The sequence below is a fragment of the Eubalaena glacialis genome, chromosome 11 (genome assembly GCF_028564815.1).
Source record: "Eubalaena glacialis isolate mEubGla1 chromosome 11, mEubGla1.1.hap2.+ XY, whole genome shotgun sequence".
NCBI lineage: Eukaryota > Metazoa > Chordata > Mammalia > Artiodactyla > Balaenidae > Eubalaena > Eubalaena glacialis.
Window position 1 is genome coordinate 4,543,467 of NC_083726.1, and position 18,566 is coordinate 4,562,032.

General features: G+C 49.0%; 1 protein-coding gene across 9 annotated transcripts in view; it reads right to left on the reverse strand.

Annotated features, from left to right (window-relative positions):
- The window catches only part of FAM118A (family with sequence similarity 118 member A), a 26,487-nt gene continuing 7,921 nt past the window's right edge, over positions 1–18,566 (reverse strand). The window contains exons 2-9 of one of the 9 annotated variants that reach the window (XM_061204583.1): positions 16,454–16,580; positions 15,411–15,663; positions 11,957–12,178; positions 10,049–10,177; positions 8,564–8,849; positions 6,860–6,892; positions 4,895–4,978; positions 1–1,210 (exon numbers count right to left, since the gene is read on the reverse strand). In XM_061204583.1, coding sequence (XP_061060566.1) covers positions 1,191–1,210; positions 4,895–4,978; positions 6,860–6,892; positions 8,564–8,849; positions 10,049–10,177; positions 11,957–12,178; positions 15,411–15,663; positions 16,454–16,500 — 1,074 coding nt within the window. In that variant the 5' untranslated portion in view covers positions 16,501–16,580 and the 3' untranslated portion in view covers positions 1–1,190. Of the gene's footprint in view, positions 1,211–4,894; positions 4,979–5,015; positions 6,893–8,563; positions 8,850–10,048; positions 10,178–11,956; positions 12,179–15,410; positions 15,667–16,453; positions 16,581–18,301; positions 18,442–18,566 lie in introns of those variants that run through there. The other 8 variants (XM_061204580.1, XM_061204585.1, XM_061204582.1 and 5 more) reach the window with 8 other exon arrangements.

The following is an 18,566-nucleotide window of genomic DNA, read 5'->3' on the forward strand; positions in this document are numbered from 1 at the left end:
TTGAAGATAAAATTTTATTTCTGACCAGAATAACATAAAAGATTTGTTTTCCATGCTTCAAAAAGAAAAAAACAAAAAGGTCTTAAGCAACTCTCTGGCTTTTCTCTCATTCCCTACACATCCCAACTTCATGCTTCACTTTCCCTAAACCCGTGGGGAGCTACAAGACAGGCAGCCTTGACACAGAAACCAAGCAGGGACAGCGCCAGGGCCACAGAGCAACTCCCTGGGCACGAGCAGGCAGCCCAGCACGCCATCTGCCCTGCACGAACCCTGACAACGTCTAAAGTGTTACAGGCCCTTGACAAGTTTTGCCTACTTCACTCTGTGCAAATCCTTTAATATGGGCTGTGGGGAGAGGATTTTAAGAGACAAGAACAGAAAGGTTGGACCTTAACCCATAGAATAAAGGCTTGGAAAGCTTGGAATTGAACTAAAAGTTTAGAACTTGGTCTTGAGCTCCACTTGTAATTTCTCAGTTATCCATCGCATGACACACTTGGACACTGACCTGTGCTTTTGAAAAGGCCCTCTGGCTCCTGGAGACTTCACGTCTTAGTAACAGTTAGACCTGCCATTCTTTAGAGACCAAGTACTAACTGAAATTACACAACTCCAAAGAAGCCTACAGGTCAAAGTCATTCTTAAAACATACCGCTCTCACTGGCGGACTCAGTGCCTCCAGTTTCCATTCCTTCTTTACTATTTAACAATGTAACAAACACACTTCTAATTTTTTTCCTACACTAACGGATGTTTCCATAAAAATTATAAGATTTAAGTGTCTAGTGTCTTATTTTCTCTTTGGCAACTACTGTTGCTTGGACAGTCTTTACTTTCCCCCTTTTATTAGAGAAAAAAACCACCTGACAGAGGGCATATCAAATGGGAGTCGGGAATACCAGGTACGTGCCTGCCCATTGATTTGGTCCCTGAGGTAGTTGTGTATCTGTCCTCACAAAGGATACCTGCCGTGTGTATGCGTCACCTCCCAAGCAGTTCAACACAACGCGGAACTCCCTCACCCAGCCTCTGAGAGCCACACACCCACATGGCTCTTTTGGGGTATTTGACGGTTCAGGATCAAGAGGTCCTGTGTGGAGTTCTCTAACATTCCTCATCATTTGGGATGGCACTGTGGTTACAGAAGGCTGGTTTTCAAGTTGCAGGTTTTATTGGTTTTAAAGATTTCAAGACCCTCCAGCATCATCTGTTTAAACAAAAAGAAAGGAATACCAAAACATTAAAGTTGATCTTAAAAAAGTATCTGCAATGGGATTTTTATTTCAAAAACTGATTATGGTTTTTCTTATGTGCTAAAGACTTTGAAAATACCTCCATAATGGAAATAGTGGCCACTGTCTAAAAATGGCTTTCTGAGTTACAAGTACCACCACGGGACAAAGTACATGGTAACATTAGATTTGCAAAGCTCTATGGAAATCTCGAGCCATGAATGTGCGTGCTTTTCCCCTTCTCAGTGGACTGGAAGAGGGGGCGGCTGTCAACAGTGAGGGGCAATTTCAGCACACAGGGCGGGAGCCTGCTGACTTGCAGAGAAGAGTGAAGGCTCAGGGTGTGTGCACAACGGGACTGCCTGCAGGTGGGAGCCTGCCGTGCTGCTCTGAGCCCTCCCGCCTGCAGGTATGGCCAGCAGCACTGAGGTGAACCTTGGTCTCACCCACATGCCCAGCAGGACAAAGCTTTCTGTAAGAAAGACCAGAGGGCTCTCTCTACATAGACCTGCTTGGAGAGGAGGCTGCAGGTGTGGGTGCTGGCATCCAGGGGATCCCCGAGGAGCCCACGGACTGGCTTGCCCACTGCTCTGGAGCAAAGTCCACCAGGCAGTCCGCTCTGCTGCCCTATACACACACCACCAATTCAGAGGGCGGCCTGGGACAGAAAAGCTATGCATATGCAGCAGCAGCGGCGGCAAATCCACACAGCCGACTGCGGAACAGTCACCCGGGCCCACCTTCTAAAATGCCGGCAGGCAACTGAGGAGCCCCAGACATGGGGGAAACACGCAGCAGGAAGGAGACTAGAGAAAGAGAATCTCTTGTCCCGGAGGGAACAACTCAAAGAACACTAGGTTTTATTTTTTTTATTTAGTTACAGATGTCCCTAACTACTGGATTCACAATCCAAATATTTGCTAAAAGACTTAAAAGAATTTTATCCAAAATACTATGAAAATGGAATTCTTCCTCTAAAGATATGTGCACTGAAGTTGTACAGAATGTAAGGGGGGTGGGCGCAGTGTCAGCCGCGGTTGGAACTCAGCCGGCCCCTCAAAAGGCTCACCAACACACACACCGCCACCACCGCCAGCCAGCAGGAGCCACCACCTCACCTGTCTCCTCCTCCCACCGGGCCCAATTCACTCTGCAGGCAGCCACTGAGAAACCTGCCGTGTTTGCTTATTTGTTTAACGTTTATTATGAATTTTTGTGTCCATAACAAACTGTTTCAACAGTACACGTTCCTTGTGGTGTAGAAGGAAAATGCAGTATCACAGTACTGCTCAAACATATGCACTGAGGACCTAATTTAAATGTTAGGTAAGTAACTGGTAGTAGGTTAAATGCTTCATAGCTCTCCGAAATTCTTGGTGGATTATTATATTGGTGTTTAAGAGTGTTTTACTGAGGTTTTCTTATCTAATAAATAAACTCTGTTATCCGAAACTCCTCTATTCTAATGTTTTCAGGAACAGAGTAGTCAGATAACCAGGGAAGTCTCTGGTATCTCTAGAGATTTGAAAAGATACCATAGTCCTAAAACAACAGATGCTATGAGAAAAACTAAATCAGAAAACAAGAGCTCTCAGAAATGAACAATAACACCCAAAATAAAAATTTAACACCCAAAATTAAAAAGAAAAGGGTGGAACATTATTTTGAGAATCCTCCAGAAAGTTTTTGAAGAAAATTAAGACATTAGAGAAAACACAGGAGAAATCAGTCCAGGAGGTCCCAACTAATATGACTGAAGGAAGAGGGAACAGAGGAGACAGATTATTCCAGAACTGGAGGGAAGAAAAAACTGAGCAAGGTATATAAAAACCTTGCTCACCTATACACATCCTCAGGAAGTTTCTAAACATCAAGGAAGAAGAAGATCCTAAAATCTTCCAGAAAAGAAAGAACAGGTCACCTACAAATCACAGAGATCTGGGTTGCAGCAGACCCTCTTCAACAGGAAACCTGGCCGCTTAAGACAGCGGAGTTCCAAGGGGGAGTCATGAATGAAGAATCCCACGCTCCAACCAACAGTGACGAGCCGGTCCTCGGGGGGCGGGGGCCGGGGGAGCTACCGGAGGAGGTTCTGGCAGAAGGGGGTGTGGCGGGCAGAAGGCAGACCTGGCGGTAATCCAGGACAGCAAGGAAGGGGGCTCCAGGGTGACACGGCTGCAGCAGTCCAGGACGAGCAGGTGGTCAGGGGATGACTCGGAAAATGAGGGGCAGTATGACTGAGAGAATACGTACATTTAAAAACGTTGTGAAATGTGATTTTTTTGGACAACAAGAAGAAAAGAATCTAGAAACCCCCCCAAAAAGAAAAGCAACACAACCACCACCAATACGCAACAACCAAAAATGGGAGCGTGATTAATGGAATGTTAAGGAAAGAAACACACTGGACCTTGACACTAAGAACACATCCTGCAGCTGGCACAGCAGTCATGGCACTGGACCCATGAACACAACACACAGCTGGCTAACCAGGAAAAATACTTCCTGTGTTTTTAAGCAACTATTGTTTTCCAACTTTTAGAACCGACCTATAGACAAACTGGAGGGCTTCTTTCCCCTCAGTCCGTGACCATGACGATCAACACTGACGATATAAAAGCTGGTGGGCTTCGGGAAGTGAGACGAGGAAGGGGAGGCGAGAAGGGTAGGGGCCGTTACAGCTGCATCTTCATATTGAGAAGTCAGAAAACATAAGTGCACTATTTAAAGAACGAGAAAGTACAGACTATGGAAACCTGCAAAAAGGAGAGGGAGGGAATGGTAAGAGTGAGCTAGATCCCCTTTCCTAGGGGTGACGAGATTGTCTATTTAAATAAACAGTTCAACTAAATATTTAAATAGTTTAAATAAATCTCATTCAGTGATAGAGGTAACAAAAAACATATGATTTAAAGTGGTTTTCTCTGGAAACTAAGGTGACATAAATCAGGATAGTGGTCACCCTCAGGTGGTGAAGGAGTGACTAAAAAGTGATGGGGCTTGGGGCGGGCGGGGGCAGGCTCCTGACACCGTTTCGTTTCTTGAACTGGAGGTAACCAGTGAGTTTTCACAATCGTGTATTCACTTTGTGAAAACTCACTGGGCTGCTTACAATTTGTGTACTTGGCGAGTTTTTCTTCAATAACATGCTAACTTAAATAAACAGAAATTGTTAAAGTAGGAACCTCTGGGCAGTTGGAATGATCTATGTATCATTCCTTCGACCAAGAGGCTGGGGCATTAAACCAAACCACTATGACTGAAAACACCTCCAAATAAGGCCAATCTGCAAAAAAGAAAAGACATTACAGGGCTTCCCTGGTGGCGCAGTGGTTAAGAATCCACCTGCCAATGCAGGGGACACGGGTTCGAGCCCTGGTCCGGGAAGATCCCACATGCCGCGGAGCAGCTAAGCCCGTGCACCACAACTACTGAGCCTGCACTCTACAGCCCGCGAGCCACAACTACTGAGCCCACGTGCCGCAACTACTGAAGCCCGTGCGCCTAGAGCCCGTGCTCTGCAACAAGAGAAGCCAACACAATGAGAAGCCCGCGCTCGCTGCAACTAGAGAAAGCCTGTGCGCAGCAACGAAGACCCAACGCAGCCAAAAATAAATAAATAAATTTTTTTTTAAAAAAGAAAAGAAAAGACATTATACCAGTATCTGATTGTCTGAGTTTCTTTGAAACTTCAATTTCATTTTCTTCTAACTTCCTCTTTGCACAGTCCTGGCATGCATTACCTGAAAGATGAAAACTTTTATTAAAAAACTTATCTAAGAATGGCTATCATCAAAAAGAACATAAACAACAAATGTTGGCAAGGATGTGGAGAAAAGGGAACCCTTGTACACTGTTGGTGGGAATGTAAACTGGTGCAGCCACTGTGGAAAACAGTATGGAGGTTTCTCAAAAAACTAAAAATAGAATTACCATATGATCCAGCAATCCCACTCCTGGGTATGTATCGGAAAAAAACAAAAACTCTAATTGGAAAAGATACATGCACCCCAGTGTTCATAGCAGCATGATTTCAATTGCCAAGATATGGAAGTAAGTGCAAGTGTCCATCAACCGATGAACGGATAAGGAAGATGTGGAATACATCTTGGAATACAATGGAATACTACTCAGCCATAAAAAAAGAACAAAATTTTGCCATTTGCAGCAACATGGATGGACTTGAAGGGCATTATGCTAAGTGACGTAAGTCAGGCAAAGACTGCATGGTATCACTTACACGTGGAATCTAAAAAATATAACAAACTAGTAATGTAACAAAAGCAGACTCACAGATATAGAGAACAAACCAGTGGTTACCAGTGGGGAGAGGGAAGGGGGGAGGGGCAACATAGGAGTAGAAGATTAAGAGGTAAAAACTATGAGGTGTAAAATAAGCTACAAGGGTATATTGTACGACACAGGGAAAATAGCCAGTATTTTATAATAACTATAAATGGAGTATATAACCTTTAAAAATTGTGAATCACTATATCGTACACCTGTAACATATAACATTGTACAGCAACTATACTTCAATTTAAAAAATTGTTTTAATTTAAAAAACACTTATCTGATTTTACTGAAGCACTGACCAACTAATCCCTACCATATGCTACAGATGTCTATCAAGTTAATGCTTTTTTCAAGAGAAATGGATGACTCTGGGAGTCAGAGAACACAGCTAAAATAAATGTGTCCTTTCCCACGGAGATAAGGGAGAAACGGAAAGCTGAGCGCGCCTGTTTCACGATTCCTTAACTGAAGCCCGTGCAGCACTACCAAGTTTCTATCTGTGGCTCTGCTGAGAGGGGCAGGGAAACCGGGGCTGCAAGGCCCCCGGCTCCACTGACCAGAGCCCCTTCTAACCCAACTGACTGACCAGCGTGGGGAAACCTGGCACTAAGTTCACCCCAGGGTGGACGCCGGGAGCCTCTGAGCACCGTCGTACCTGGTAACTCATAAATGGGCAGAGTCGAGCCCTGCAAGATGAGTATGGACATTTCAACCACGTAGTAGATAGAAAATTTTACACCAATGCTTAGAACCTTTGCAATTAAAATCTCTGAAGGGGATGGGTCAAATTATACACTACCATGTGTAAAACAGAGAGCTAGCGGGAACCCTGCGGTACAGCACAGGGAGCCCAGCTCCGTGCTCTGTGACGACCTAGGGCGGGGGGCGGGGGCGAGGGAGGCCCAGGAGGGAGGGGGTATGTGTATACATGGAGCTGATTCACTTCATTATACAGCAGAAACTAACACACCATTGTAAAGCAATTATACTTCAATAAAGATGTTTAAAAAAAAAAAAAAATTAACTACATCTTAGACCCAATGGTATGATACAAATAGACTCTTGTTCTAATTCCCCCGGACTCTTGGTTCCAGGACAGGAAATTATTCCTGGCACCAGTGGATGGCCCACGTTTGACAGAGCTGCTTCCCAGTTCAAGGGACCGTCACGCAAGTGTTGCCACCTATCATCTCTGGCGGGGATGTCTTGACACAACACGGGCTAAGTATTCAATGTGAGAAACACAGCTATGATTTTAGAAGTAAGAGCAGGAAAACACTGGAACATGTAGGCAAAAAACAGGCTGGCAAAACCAAGATCTGCTTTACCGAACCACGTGGTGCTGTCCACTCGATCGGCATCTGAGGAAGAAAGGAGAACAGTCAGCACAACCGACTCCACAGCGCTTCCTCGTCAGGCCGGCGGTGGAGACGGAGGCGAGGCCGGCTGTGACGCAGGGGGGAGGCCCGGGCCAGCCTGAAGCCTGCTCTGCGCGCCGGGGCAGCGGCGCCGGCTCCCGCCCCTCCTCTCCACCCCCAGGGCCGACGTGAGGACTGAACCCCGACGTGTGAAGCCCCCGACAGCCCGGGCGCGGGGAGCTGCCACCACGACTGCCGTTGCTGCTGACCCACCACCCTCTCCCAACAGGAGAAGCACCTCAAGAACTCGCGTACAGATGTCCCTGAGGACACGGTCACACATTACAAGTCCAAACAGCCTTCAGCCCCCAGCAGCCTGTCAAATCCACTCAGCGGCCAGGGTCTGGAAAAGGGGGCCTGGGTGGGGACCGGAGGGCCCCGCCATCGGCGGCACGCGCGGGAGCCCCGGCTGAGGTCCTGCGGGCCGGCGCGCAGGCCCGTGCAAGGACACCCTGAAGGCATGTTCCACTCTGCTGTCAGTCCAGGACCCCAGCCCCAGCTTCAAATTACCTGGGCACTAACTCTCTGAGCCTGTCTCATCAGCTCTAAGATCATCTACTTAGTAGCAGTGGATACTGTGACGAAAAGTGAAATAAGGTCAAGAATGTAAAATTCACAGCAGTGTGTAACACAGCTCAAGGGTCGGCTCCCTGCTCTTTCCCTTAGTAAAAAAAGTTGACTGCCATCCTAATGACACTTTTATTAATGTAAATGCAACTTAAGTCAGTCCATCTTGCTAATTATTAGCAATTCGGAAAAGGACTAGTGGGAAGAAGCTAGACTGCTGGATTATCTGTGCATTTGGTTCCCGTGATCTTCGCATTCTCTCTAGTCTTCAAGTTCATGGCCGGTCACATGCAGGCAGCTCTGTGGTTAACCCAATTCCACTGCGTGGGTGACCACGTCTGGGTTTCCTATTACCGTGACATGACAGCCAATACAGACCTCTTGAAGTTTGCCGTCATCCATGTTTTATGACACCAAACTCAAAGCCATGAACTGCCCTTATGGCAAGATGACCAGTTTAAGAAGTGCTCACTTCTCTTGGTCATTCCTGGCAGATGATCAATTCCCCAAAGAAGGGCCAAGGACAATTACTTAAAAGGTGTGTTGCACTCGGCAGAACAGGGAAAAGATGTTATTTAAAAAAGAAATAAAAGTCTTCATGAAATCATTTTGTGCTGCTGTGTTTTAACTTTTAAAATGTAGTGACAGGATAAAGGTATGAGGTATCTGCATTTTTCAGGTTGTCAGTATCACAGCTGATGAAGCTGGCTGCGCAGTTTTCTGTCTCGGTTAAGGTAATCTGACGCATGGCATGTCATCTGTAACGAATAGATGCGCACAACTATGTGCACAGCTTTAACTATAACGTTCTATTTATACGCTATTACTATCATACCAATAACCCTAGTCTTCTATTTTTAAAGTACACAGAGACATTCAAAAAAATAATAACTAGAAGACTGGTGAATCTAATGGTATGTAAAATTACCTCTCAATTTTATTTTATGGTATGTAATTTATATCTACAAAAAAGGGGAAAAAAAAAAAAACAAAACGGAAGAATCCTATCAGATTTGTATATTGAAAAGTGAAAAAAAAATCCCATACCTGGACTTCGCCGTTTGCAGATCTGAGTGGCAAGGTCTTGCACGTACCCCGGAAAACAGTCAAAACAGTCCCCGTAGGACACGACCTTGACCCCATGCAGAAGCATGTCCGCCTGATGCTTAAAGAAATGGTCTTCGCTCTCCTTGGGCACAGCCATGTAGTGCTCCAAAGCCACCCTGTCCGGCACCGAATAAAGGAAGAGGGCCTGGAATATCTGGTCACGAAGGGTCTCTCCGCAGCCCACAAACAGAAAAGATTTGGTGCGGTACAAGTTCTGAAGGACTTCCTGTGAAAGAACCAACGAGGAGATCGACATGCTCATCTGAAAGTGAGTGGAATCTTATGATGTAAAGCTAGATATTTGCGATTTTAAATCACTGCTCCCTAACCGGCCTTTCCCAAGAGCCACAGAGGAGGAAAGTTAGAAAAGCAGAAAGGAAGGGGGCCCCTTCCTCTGCAAGCTAGGGTAAACGGCCCAGGCCCCAAATCCACGTCCCCAAATCCGTGCAGATGCGCTACTGCCCACCCCTCCCCACCCACCATCTCGTCAGTGTAGTCACTCAATTCAAATCTTCTAGAATTATGTACAATTTTAAATGATTAAAACATAAAATAAGGGCATGAAATTTTCTTTCAGCTCCAAGCTGTGCATATGTAATGCCCTGGAATTAACCTCTGTCTCAGTGAATCACAGATGGGAACTCTGCGGAGAGGGGCCTGGCCTCGGAAGAATAGGGTTTTGGGGAGTGCGGGCAGGAGAGCTGAGGAGGGGACCAGTGACAACGACCCAAGGGAGTGGGCGTAGAGGGAAACAAAGATTGTTAGGGGGGGGTCACTCAGGCACGCAGCAGAGAATCACCAGTTCAGACACCCAAACACCTCAGAGAGAGGTTCAGTATCGGCAAGGAACTTCTTCCCACGCAGTACTGGTGCCACTGAGGGGCGTCACCCCTGTGCCCAGGGCGTAGGGGCGAGGGAGGGAGGGCCTGACGCTGAGCTCATCAGCGAATCAGTGAAGGCCCGTGGCTTCTTAAGTGCCATAATAAATGAGTTTATAAAAAGCTAGCAGGCAGTTTCTCCACACTTCATTTTGTCCAGGATATCAAAAAAGCCTCACAGAGAATGAAATTTTAAAACTAGGTTTTGAAAGCTAAAAGAGATTGCTAAATAGAGAAAGGGAAGAAGATGCCTGAATGAACACAGAAAAAAGATGAGTAGAGAGGAGTGGCCAGAGAAGAGCGTTGCAGACCGTGTGGGGGCCTGTGAGTCACGCTGAAGAAACGTAACTGTGACCCTGAGCAAGAGGGTCACGGAACGTTCACTGAGCATCTGTGCAAGGTGCCAGACCCTGTGCCGGGCCCTGGAGACAGAGCTGAGAGCAGCGGCGTGACCCGAGGGGCAGGAGGCCTGGAGGCCGGGAACCTGCTCAGACCGGCGCCCCGCAGCCCCAGGGGTACAACCGGGGCCTAGTCAGGATGGGCATACCATGACTTCTGGGTCTTGAGTAACGTCTTTGTATCCCGATGGGTCCAACACCATCCCGCAGGGGTCTGTGTATAAGCCGTGAATGTGAAGAACTCCGTACTTCATGTGTCCTCTAGCCCACTGAAGGACCTAGCAAAGAGCAAGCCAGACAGGGGAAGAACGCTGGTATGTAAAACAGGTGTAAGAGGAAATATCCACAGTGACTCATGGCCTCTCAGACCTACCTGGGACACAGTTAGAGAGATGCTTCAATTTATAATTATACCTTTAAACCTAAGAGAAACTCAGGTGTTAAATGCTACTTATTCCTGTCCTGCCATGTCGAAAAGAACTTCTTCAGAGACCGAGACTGTTACGTAGAAAATACCTTTAACATCTCAGCTTATAGCACACTGTCAAGACTGATGACTTTAGGGAGATGATGAAGGCTTTCACTTCTAAGTCACATGTTTTATTTTAATTACTGCTAGGTATACATTGTTTGTACACCCAGAAAAATACACATATACAGAAAAAATAATTTATCAAATAGCTCTAAATTGGCTTCATTTCAAGATACAGAAGATGCACATCACGTATATTCCTTTTATCTCCACGCCAGGGGCTTTCACGTCAGCGGGTCGGACTGACAACCCCAGACAAATGGACTAACCCCTGCCCCCAGCCCCCCACGAGCAGGCGGAGGAGCCAGCACTTCTGTTCCCTGCCACGTGCAGCTTATTTCCAGGGGCCCTCGGTACAGCAGGGAGCAGTCCCGCAGACGGGGCCACGCTGCTCCGACACGGGAGCAGGTGTCCTGCCACGTGTCACGGGGGGAGGGGCCGCTCACGGCGTCAGCCGGGGCCCCGTCACAATTCCTCAGCCAAGCGCCGGGAGACAGGCCGCCTAAGGGCAGCTCCCACACTTCCCCGGGTCCCGAGTAAGACAGCATTGCAACGGGCCTCGGTGTCCCTGCGTGTGGAGCGCGGCTGGGACCCCCTGCCCGCCAGCAGTGAAGCAGGAACAGGCAGCAGCCGTAGCCGGCAGCGATCGTACAAATCCACAGGCACACACGGCGCACAGGAAATACAACCGATGCAATGAAACTGTGGTCAACCTTAGCAATAAAAGAAATAAAAGCGTAAAATGTGCACCTTTCCAATGGGAGAAATGTGTTTTGTTAGGTTTTTTAGTAACGCCTCGTGCTGGCAAGACATGGGAGACGGAGTCCCCCTCACACAGCTGCAGGAGTGTAAACTGGACATCTTCCTGGAGAACACGTGGGTGATTTACATCGTTTGTCTTTAAAATGGTCATACCCTTTGACCCTAACAGTTCTCCAGGAACTTATCAAAAGTGTAGGAATTTTCACTGTAGCGTTATTTATAGTTGTGAAAATATGCTCACAATGATAACTATAATCTAGTCTCACAATGAAATTACATTTAAAACCATGCTTTTAAAGACAGCTTGATGACAGGAAAATGCTCACAGTATAATATTAAGGGAAAAAAATCAGCCCAAAAACTTGACGTGTATTGCAATCCCAGTTTGTTAATTAATAAATAAATAAGCGAATTAACCAAAATTCACAGCAGTAGGACTACAGGTGATCTTGCTTTCCTGAACTATAGCCTCTATCACCCACATCTCGTACGATGACAGAGCCCTTGCGGGTGTGCAGGACAGAAGCAAACCGGAAGCCAGAGCAGGTAGACGAGGGGTCCTGAGGGGCTGGCGGCAGCGCCCCGTCCCAGGCCCTCCGCGTCTCGTTCCAGCGGGGAGAGGAGCCTCCGCGAGCAGACAGCACCTTTCCTGTGACGGGCCCTCTGCTGGGAGGTGACAGCTCGTGCCACAGCACGGCAGCAGTGCAAACACGCCTGCGCCTCTGCCCGCGCTCGCGCCTCCCGCCCCGGCGCCCGGCCGCACCTTGCTCTTGTCCTTCAAATCCAAAGACTCCATGGGCTTGTCGTGCTGCTGCCCGAAGAGCTCCAGCAGGTTGTCGTAGTTGGTGGTCAGCACCATGGTGCCCCTCTCCATCAGGCTTAGGATGGACTGCAGCACCAGCGGGCTCTGGATGTGCTGCTCCAGGTTGTCGAAGACCTCCAGCAGGCAGTCCTGGAAGAAGTTGGGCTTGGTGTCGCCCGTGCGCTATGGAGAGGTGGACCCGGAGTTACAAAACCGCCATCTCTCAGCCACCCCCGAGCACCTAGGCAGGAGACAGTACTCTAGGCGCCAGGGATGCAGTGGTTTTTTAAAAAAGAGAGAAAACGGCTGACCTTGTAGAGTTTACTGAAACCCTGGGGGAGGGAGGCAGGTAACGTGCCAACACGTCAGCAGTGATCAACGCTGCGGGGAAGCCCAGCAGAGAAGGGGGCTCGCTGCCGCGCGGCAGAGGGTAAACAGGCCAGCGGGCCCCGGGACGGCCTCAGCAGAGCGCGGAGGGAGGGAGGGAGGCAGCTCTGGAGAGGGGGGTCCAAGCGGGGCAGGAGCCAGCGCGAGGCACCGAGGTCAGAGCACAGGTGGGGCTGAGGGTGGGCGAGGGGCCCTGGTCTCCGGAGAGGAGTGAGGGCACGTGTCACAGGTGAGGTCAGACAGCTGACCTGGAACCAGATCACGTGGGGCCCTGAAGACCATAGTGAAGACCGGGGCTCCCTCCCCACTCCGCGAGAGCCACAGAGACACTGGTCTCCTCCTCCTTGCTGCTCTAGGGAACTGGATGAAAGACAGCATGTCATGCTGCTGAGAGGCCCAGCAGGGTTAGGAGTGGGACTGGGCCCCTGGATGTAGCACCAAAGGTCACTGGTGGCCTTGACCAGAGAGGCTTCGGGGGAGCCCGGCCGGGCTGGGTTCCGAGGGGTGGCGGGCAGCGGGCAACAGCGAACACAACAGCCCCGGAAGAGCTGTGCTGTGAAGGGATCAGAGAAACGGGGTGCGGCACCAGGAGGGTGCTTCATGCACTCCCACATGCACGCCCCTCAGCCAGTCTTGCCCCGGGGCCAGCAGCGCGGGCGGGAGAGCCTGACCCGGCCCGTGCGTTCACACGAAACGCCTCTGCCGGCCCCTGCCCCCCCCCCCCCCGCGCCCCCGTCACCACCGCCATCAGCCTCGGGAGCGTCCACCAGAGTCCCCCACGTCCTCCCAGGTGGTCGCTCATCCCAGGGCTCAGCGCTCCCTCTTCCGACTCTCCTATCCCTGCCCGCTCTGGAGACCCCCGCTGTTCCCGCTGTTCCCGGGGCTGCGCCATCAGTGAGCCCTCATCTTCGCACGCTTCTGTGAGCCTTCGCCTCATTCTGCCCTGAAGACCAGCTCCCCACGTCCCTGGCACCCGCACACTCCGGACCAGGGAGGATGCGAGGGTGGCACCCGCTCGCTGCCGAGTCTCTCCAGCTGCGCTTCTGTCACAGTTCACGCTGGGTTCACATCCACGCAGCTGATCCTTCCTATATCACAGCCTCTAAATGCCTCCATCGCCCTCCTCCAGCGATCTTGTCCCATCTCCGCCATCCACACCCCAAACCTTATCAGGACCAGCAGCGGGACCCTTTCCAGAACCCCTGGCCCGCCTCTCCCTCCACCTGCCCAACTCTTAGCACCCCGGCTCCCAGGGGACTTCACCCCACCAGGACCCATGGCACTGACCCACTGTCTCTCCCTCCCCCGCCAGCCTAACTTCCCCCATTACGCAGCCGAGATTCCATAATGTAACACTACAGTTACTCCTGAAATTCGCTTTCATCTTCCCCGCCCTTCCCTGGCTTTGCTGAAATCCTTGGGCAAAACCCCAGCCCTGACAAAACCAGCTCTCCACTTACTCCGCACCTGTTCCCGACCCGCTGCACACGAGGAAAACACAACCGTTCTGACTGCCTCACTTGAACTCTTTTTTTTTATGGAAGGTCTCAAAAATACACAAAAGTAAAGAGGAGAATAAGATAAAGCTCCAAATATTCATCTCCTTGATTAAACAAGCATCAACCTAGCTGGCCTCTATTCGAACGAATGGCCTCAGAAGGAGCCTCAGGGCTCCTTCTCTGGTCCATCGACTCTGCCCCTTCCTCCCCTGACAGGGCTCAGCAACTTCCTTTAGAAAGGGCCTGAGAGCAAACTATTTTAGGCTTTGCGGGTCACACAGTCTCTGCTGCCAGTACTCAACTCTGCCCTGAAGCATGAAAGCAGCAGCCCTAGACATTGTGTAAAGGAACGCAGAACTTTATTTACAAAAACAAGCAGCAGCCAAACCCTGCCCTATGATGCTAGTTCCCCTTATTAATACAACACCCATACCTGGCATCGTCACCCAGCTAAAACGACTTCCCAGACTCTGGTAAAGCCACATATGGCCACATGTACAACTCCGGCCAATGCCATGAAAACAAAGTGACTTGCATGTCAGCCCCCGTAAGGGAGGACGCACGGCCCCTCTGTCCCCTTCCCACTAGCTGGCAGGCACACATCATTTACCGCAGGAGTCGGGGCAGCTAACCTTGAGTACGAGGTGCGGGCTGCACGGTGAAGACGGCGGAGCCATAAACGTGGGCCCGGGTTCCCTACACCGTCAAGCCCCTGCGCTCCCCTGGGGCTGCCTGCCCAAATGTTTATGTGAGAAATGTAAACGCAATCACAGTCAAGCCATGTACTTTTGGGTTTCTTTCTGCAGCAGCCGAAGCTCTGCGTACTAGTTTTCAGGCTTTCTTCTCGGTTAACTAACCCTCAACATCTCCCCACCCCAACTCTCAGATGACGGCTATACTTCTTCAACAAACCTAAGGGGAAGAAAGCTGCCTCGGGCCTCGGCCACAGCGTCTAGCTCCCTGCATGCGTCCTGTACGATGACGACCTGGCTGTGACCTGTGTGAGCTCAGCCCTTTCTGCACCCGCCCCACTGGCTCCAGGGCATCACTCAGTGAGTGTCCCCTGTATCACCAACCGCTCTTCCTCTGCTAGATCCTTTCCACCTGCAGACAAAGAAGCTCCATCTTCTCCCATCTTACAATGTTTGGGAAGCCCTGGTCATGTGAAGGGATGCGGCTGGCCTGCTTGGACCAAACGCAGACCTGGCTGCTCCGTCCCTTCGCTAAACGAGGGTGAGATCACCAGGCTGGTCCCCAGAGCAGCACGGCGACCTCCCTGAGACAAGCCCCCTATCCAGGTTCTGTTTAACATGGACTGTTTTAGGAGCCCACACTGTGCTCGGCACCCCGTCTGTTTAAAGGGACGATATTCTGATGAACTGAAAGATTTCTGGCTTGTCAGCCCAACTTGGTGAGAAACAGACACGATGCAGGCTTGGAGAAATCTAAACGCTAGACTCATTCACCAACCTGGCCCAGAGCCAAGGCGTCCCCAGTGAGACCTGACGCACTTGTGTGAAAAGACTTACAGGGGACATCTTCCGGATCAGGTCATGGGCGACAACCAGCAGGTCCCCGTCCTTGGTCACCTTCCTGCGGAACTCGGCCACATCCCCGGGGTGCAGCACCTCGAGCTGCTCCGCGGCCTCGATGATGGCCTCGATGCAGCTCCTCCACGAGCACAGGGCGGGGATCCCTGGGGCCACGGCGGCACTGACTCCCGTCCCAATGACCAGGAGCAGTTCCTGGGGCTGTTTCCGGATGAGGCTTTTTAAAAACTTTCTACTAAAAACAAGGGAGGGAAAGAATGAAAGCCAACATGGAAGTACTGCAACCACGAAGAAAACAATGTAGTCTGGGAACATCCGTGAGGCGTCAGGTCAAACACAGCCCGTGCCGGACACAAACACACACGCATCATCCCCCCACTTACAGTAACCGCAAGACGGAGCCTGTGTACTTTTCTTTTTGTGTATTAATCTCACATGTTCTACCCTCATTCCTAAGGGACTTGGGACAGTACTGTCTTATTCATCTCGAGTCCCCCATAGTGTTGAGCACACGTTTAAGTGATATGTATTTGTGAACAAGAAATCTCAGCAATTTAAATTCCTTTAAAACTGCAAAGAGCTTGTAAATACAAACTATGATGATAAAATGATCCCTGATTACAGGGACAGAAAAGAAAATTCCTGGCAAAATGCTGGTCCTCTGCAACCCACTCCCCGGCAAGCAGCTCCTTTTCCTGCGTCACTTTACAGAAGTGTAACCCGCCCACTCCCAGTCAGAGGTTTCTTTCCTGTGAAACGTGGCACCCCCAGCCTTAGACGTGACCCTCTGGTCACCTGCTGCTCGGTATGGAGGCCAGGCGACAGTCGCCTCCTTGGGCAGAAAGAGAGCTGCCTCTGCGAACGTTCCTTACTTTGGAGCAAAGGGTAGTTACCTGGCCCCGGAGACGCCCTCCCCAGCCGGTGTTCTCACTTCACTCACCCTCCCAGCTACCAAATAACATATAAGGAGACTTGTGATGGAAGCTATACACCTGTTTGAGGGTGCAGTTGACTTCATTTACCTTGATTTTTGTTCACTTCTGTTTGTTGTCTTTTCCACGGAATCCATCTGTGAATCCTAAAGAGATTCAGAAGCAATCGGTCAGAAGCGACTTCTACTTCCCAGATGAAAGTTCTTTTATTAGTACCCTGGAAGAGAGATGAGGTGGAATTAAAATCAAAGGTCCTGGAGCTTTCTTTAAATTAGAATAACTGAAAAGCATCGTATACAAAAACGTACATCCAAAATGGTTCCTAAGCCCCCATTCCTAATTCTGTGACTTAACAGGCCAGGCAAAGTCTCAGACCCAGATTCTGCGAAGCTCGACACTGGAGGGAAAATGAAGGGAAACTAGTGTGAGGGAGCGCAGGTGGTGCAGTGGCTCAGCACTGGGTGTGTTCACTGCCCCTTCATGACTCTGCTCCAGAACCGCTTCCAGGTGACACGAACACAAACGACTTATCACGGAAGGAAGACAACGCAATGGCACGATAAAGTAAGCCACACACGGGTTTCCAGGACTATCCGAGCTCTCGAGGGTACCGAGCGGTGCACTGAGACGGACCACGACACGCCCAGCAAGTCTTCCGAGGAGACGCCAGGCCTCCCCTTGGCCGTACTGAAATCCAGTCCAAAGGAATAATCGAAGTAAAAGGTCAATTCTTAGCTTACATAAAACACGGCTCTCGAATCAGCTAGGTCTCTATTGCCAAACTATCTCCATGTTCTATCATTTTTCCAGAATCATATTCCCCCCCCCCAATTCTCTACCTAACATTTACTGCAAAGAAGGAAATATACAGCAAAATAAAGATTAAAAAGCCCATAATCCTACTACCTACAAGCAATGACTGTTAGCATTTGTAGAGTTCCCTCTAGACTTTTTCCTTTAAAATTTTTACATCATTTGAGACCATAGGTCATATCCTACTTTTTTCATGCATTTTAATAAAAGCATTTCTCTTATGTTATTCAAAACTATTCCTAAATGTAAATGTAATAGCAACATACATGAAAGTCTATCTTACTGATATGCTATCATTTACTTTACCTACCTCCCCAATGTAAGGCATTACTATAACACTCTGACAACCATCTCTGTGCACAAAGTTTTCATCTATTTTGAAATCATTTATTTAGGAGAGATTTCTGACAAGCAGAATTGCTCAGTTAAAGAATATGAACTCTGTAAAATATCTCAGCACATTACCGCCAAACTGCTTTCCAGAAAAGTGGTCAGCAGAATACATAAGTGCCTGCTTTGCATAGCCTAACCAGCACTAATTGAAAACCACCTTTTCACATGTATAATCTCTTTTTTTTCCCCCTAAATTAGAATTAGGTCACCAAAAATAATTTTCCAGGGGAAGGAAACCAGGCTTAATCAGTCTATGAGCATCTTTAGATTTTAAAGCTAAACAGGATCGTAAGAATATCCCCTGGAAATGCACACAGAACTCTGCGTAGGTGCCTGCGCACATTTCCCTCCCGCTCATGGGAAAGGGTTCAGAGCGCCCTTCAAACTCCCAAAGGTGTCTGTGACCTTTCCCCAAACGTTAAGAGAACAGTCTGTAGGCGAGGAAAGTGCTGTTCCCTGATGCCTGTCACCTGCCCAAGGCTGGTGCTCAGCCCTAACCCCTTCCCGCTATGGAGTTACTATCTGAGTCATCAAAGGTCAGACTGTTTCATTTTTGTTTTTTTCTACTAGATATTTTCTAAGGAAAGGAATAAATATTGAGGTTTTCCACTATATTATATAATCCCGAGTATAAGCAACCTTGGGCCCGGCCTGGAGATTTCAATGACTGACCTAACTATTCACCGATCCTCAGTTTTAACAGCTATGAAATAGGAAATCTTGCTAACTGACCGAGTTTTGAAAGCTTGGGAACCTCTCACAGGAAAGATGCTCCGGATTCAACCTCTGGAGTCACAGAGCTCAGGAGGCCACAGACTTCCTTTCTCAATCTCCCACTGCAGGACGGAACTCAGAGTTCTTCCTGTTCAATCCTATATGAAAGGTTAATACGAGATGCTTACCGGCTGACTATTCCAATTGCCCCCCAATCCTGCTCCCCTAAATAATCTACATCACTTGAAAATAGTTACTCCTTCCCACCTGGAAAGGAGTCTTT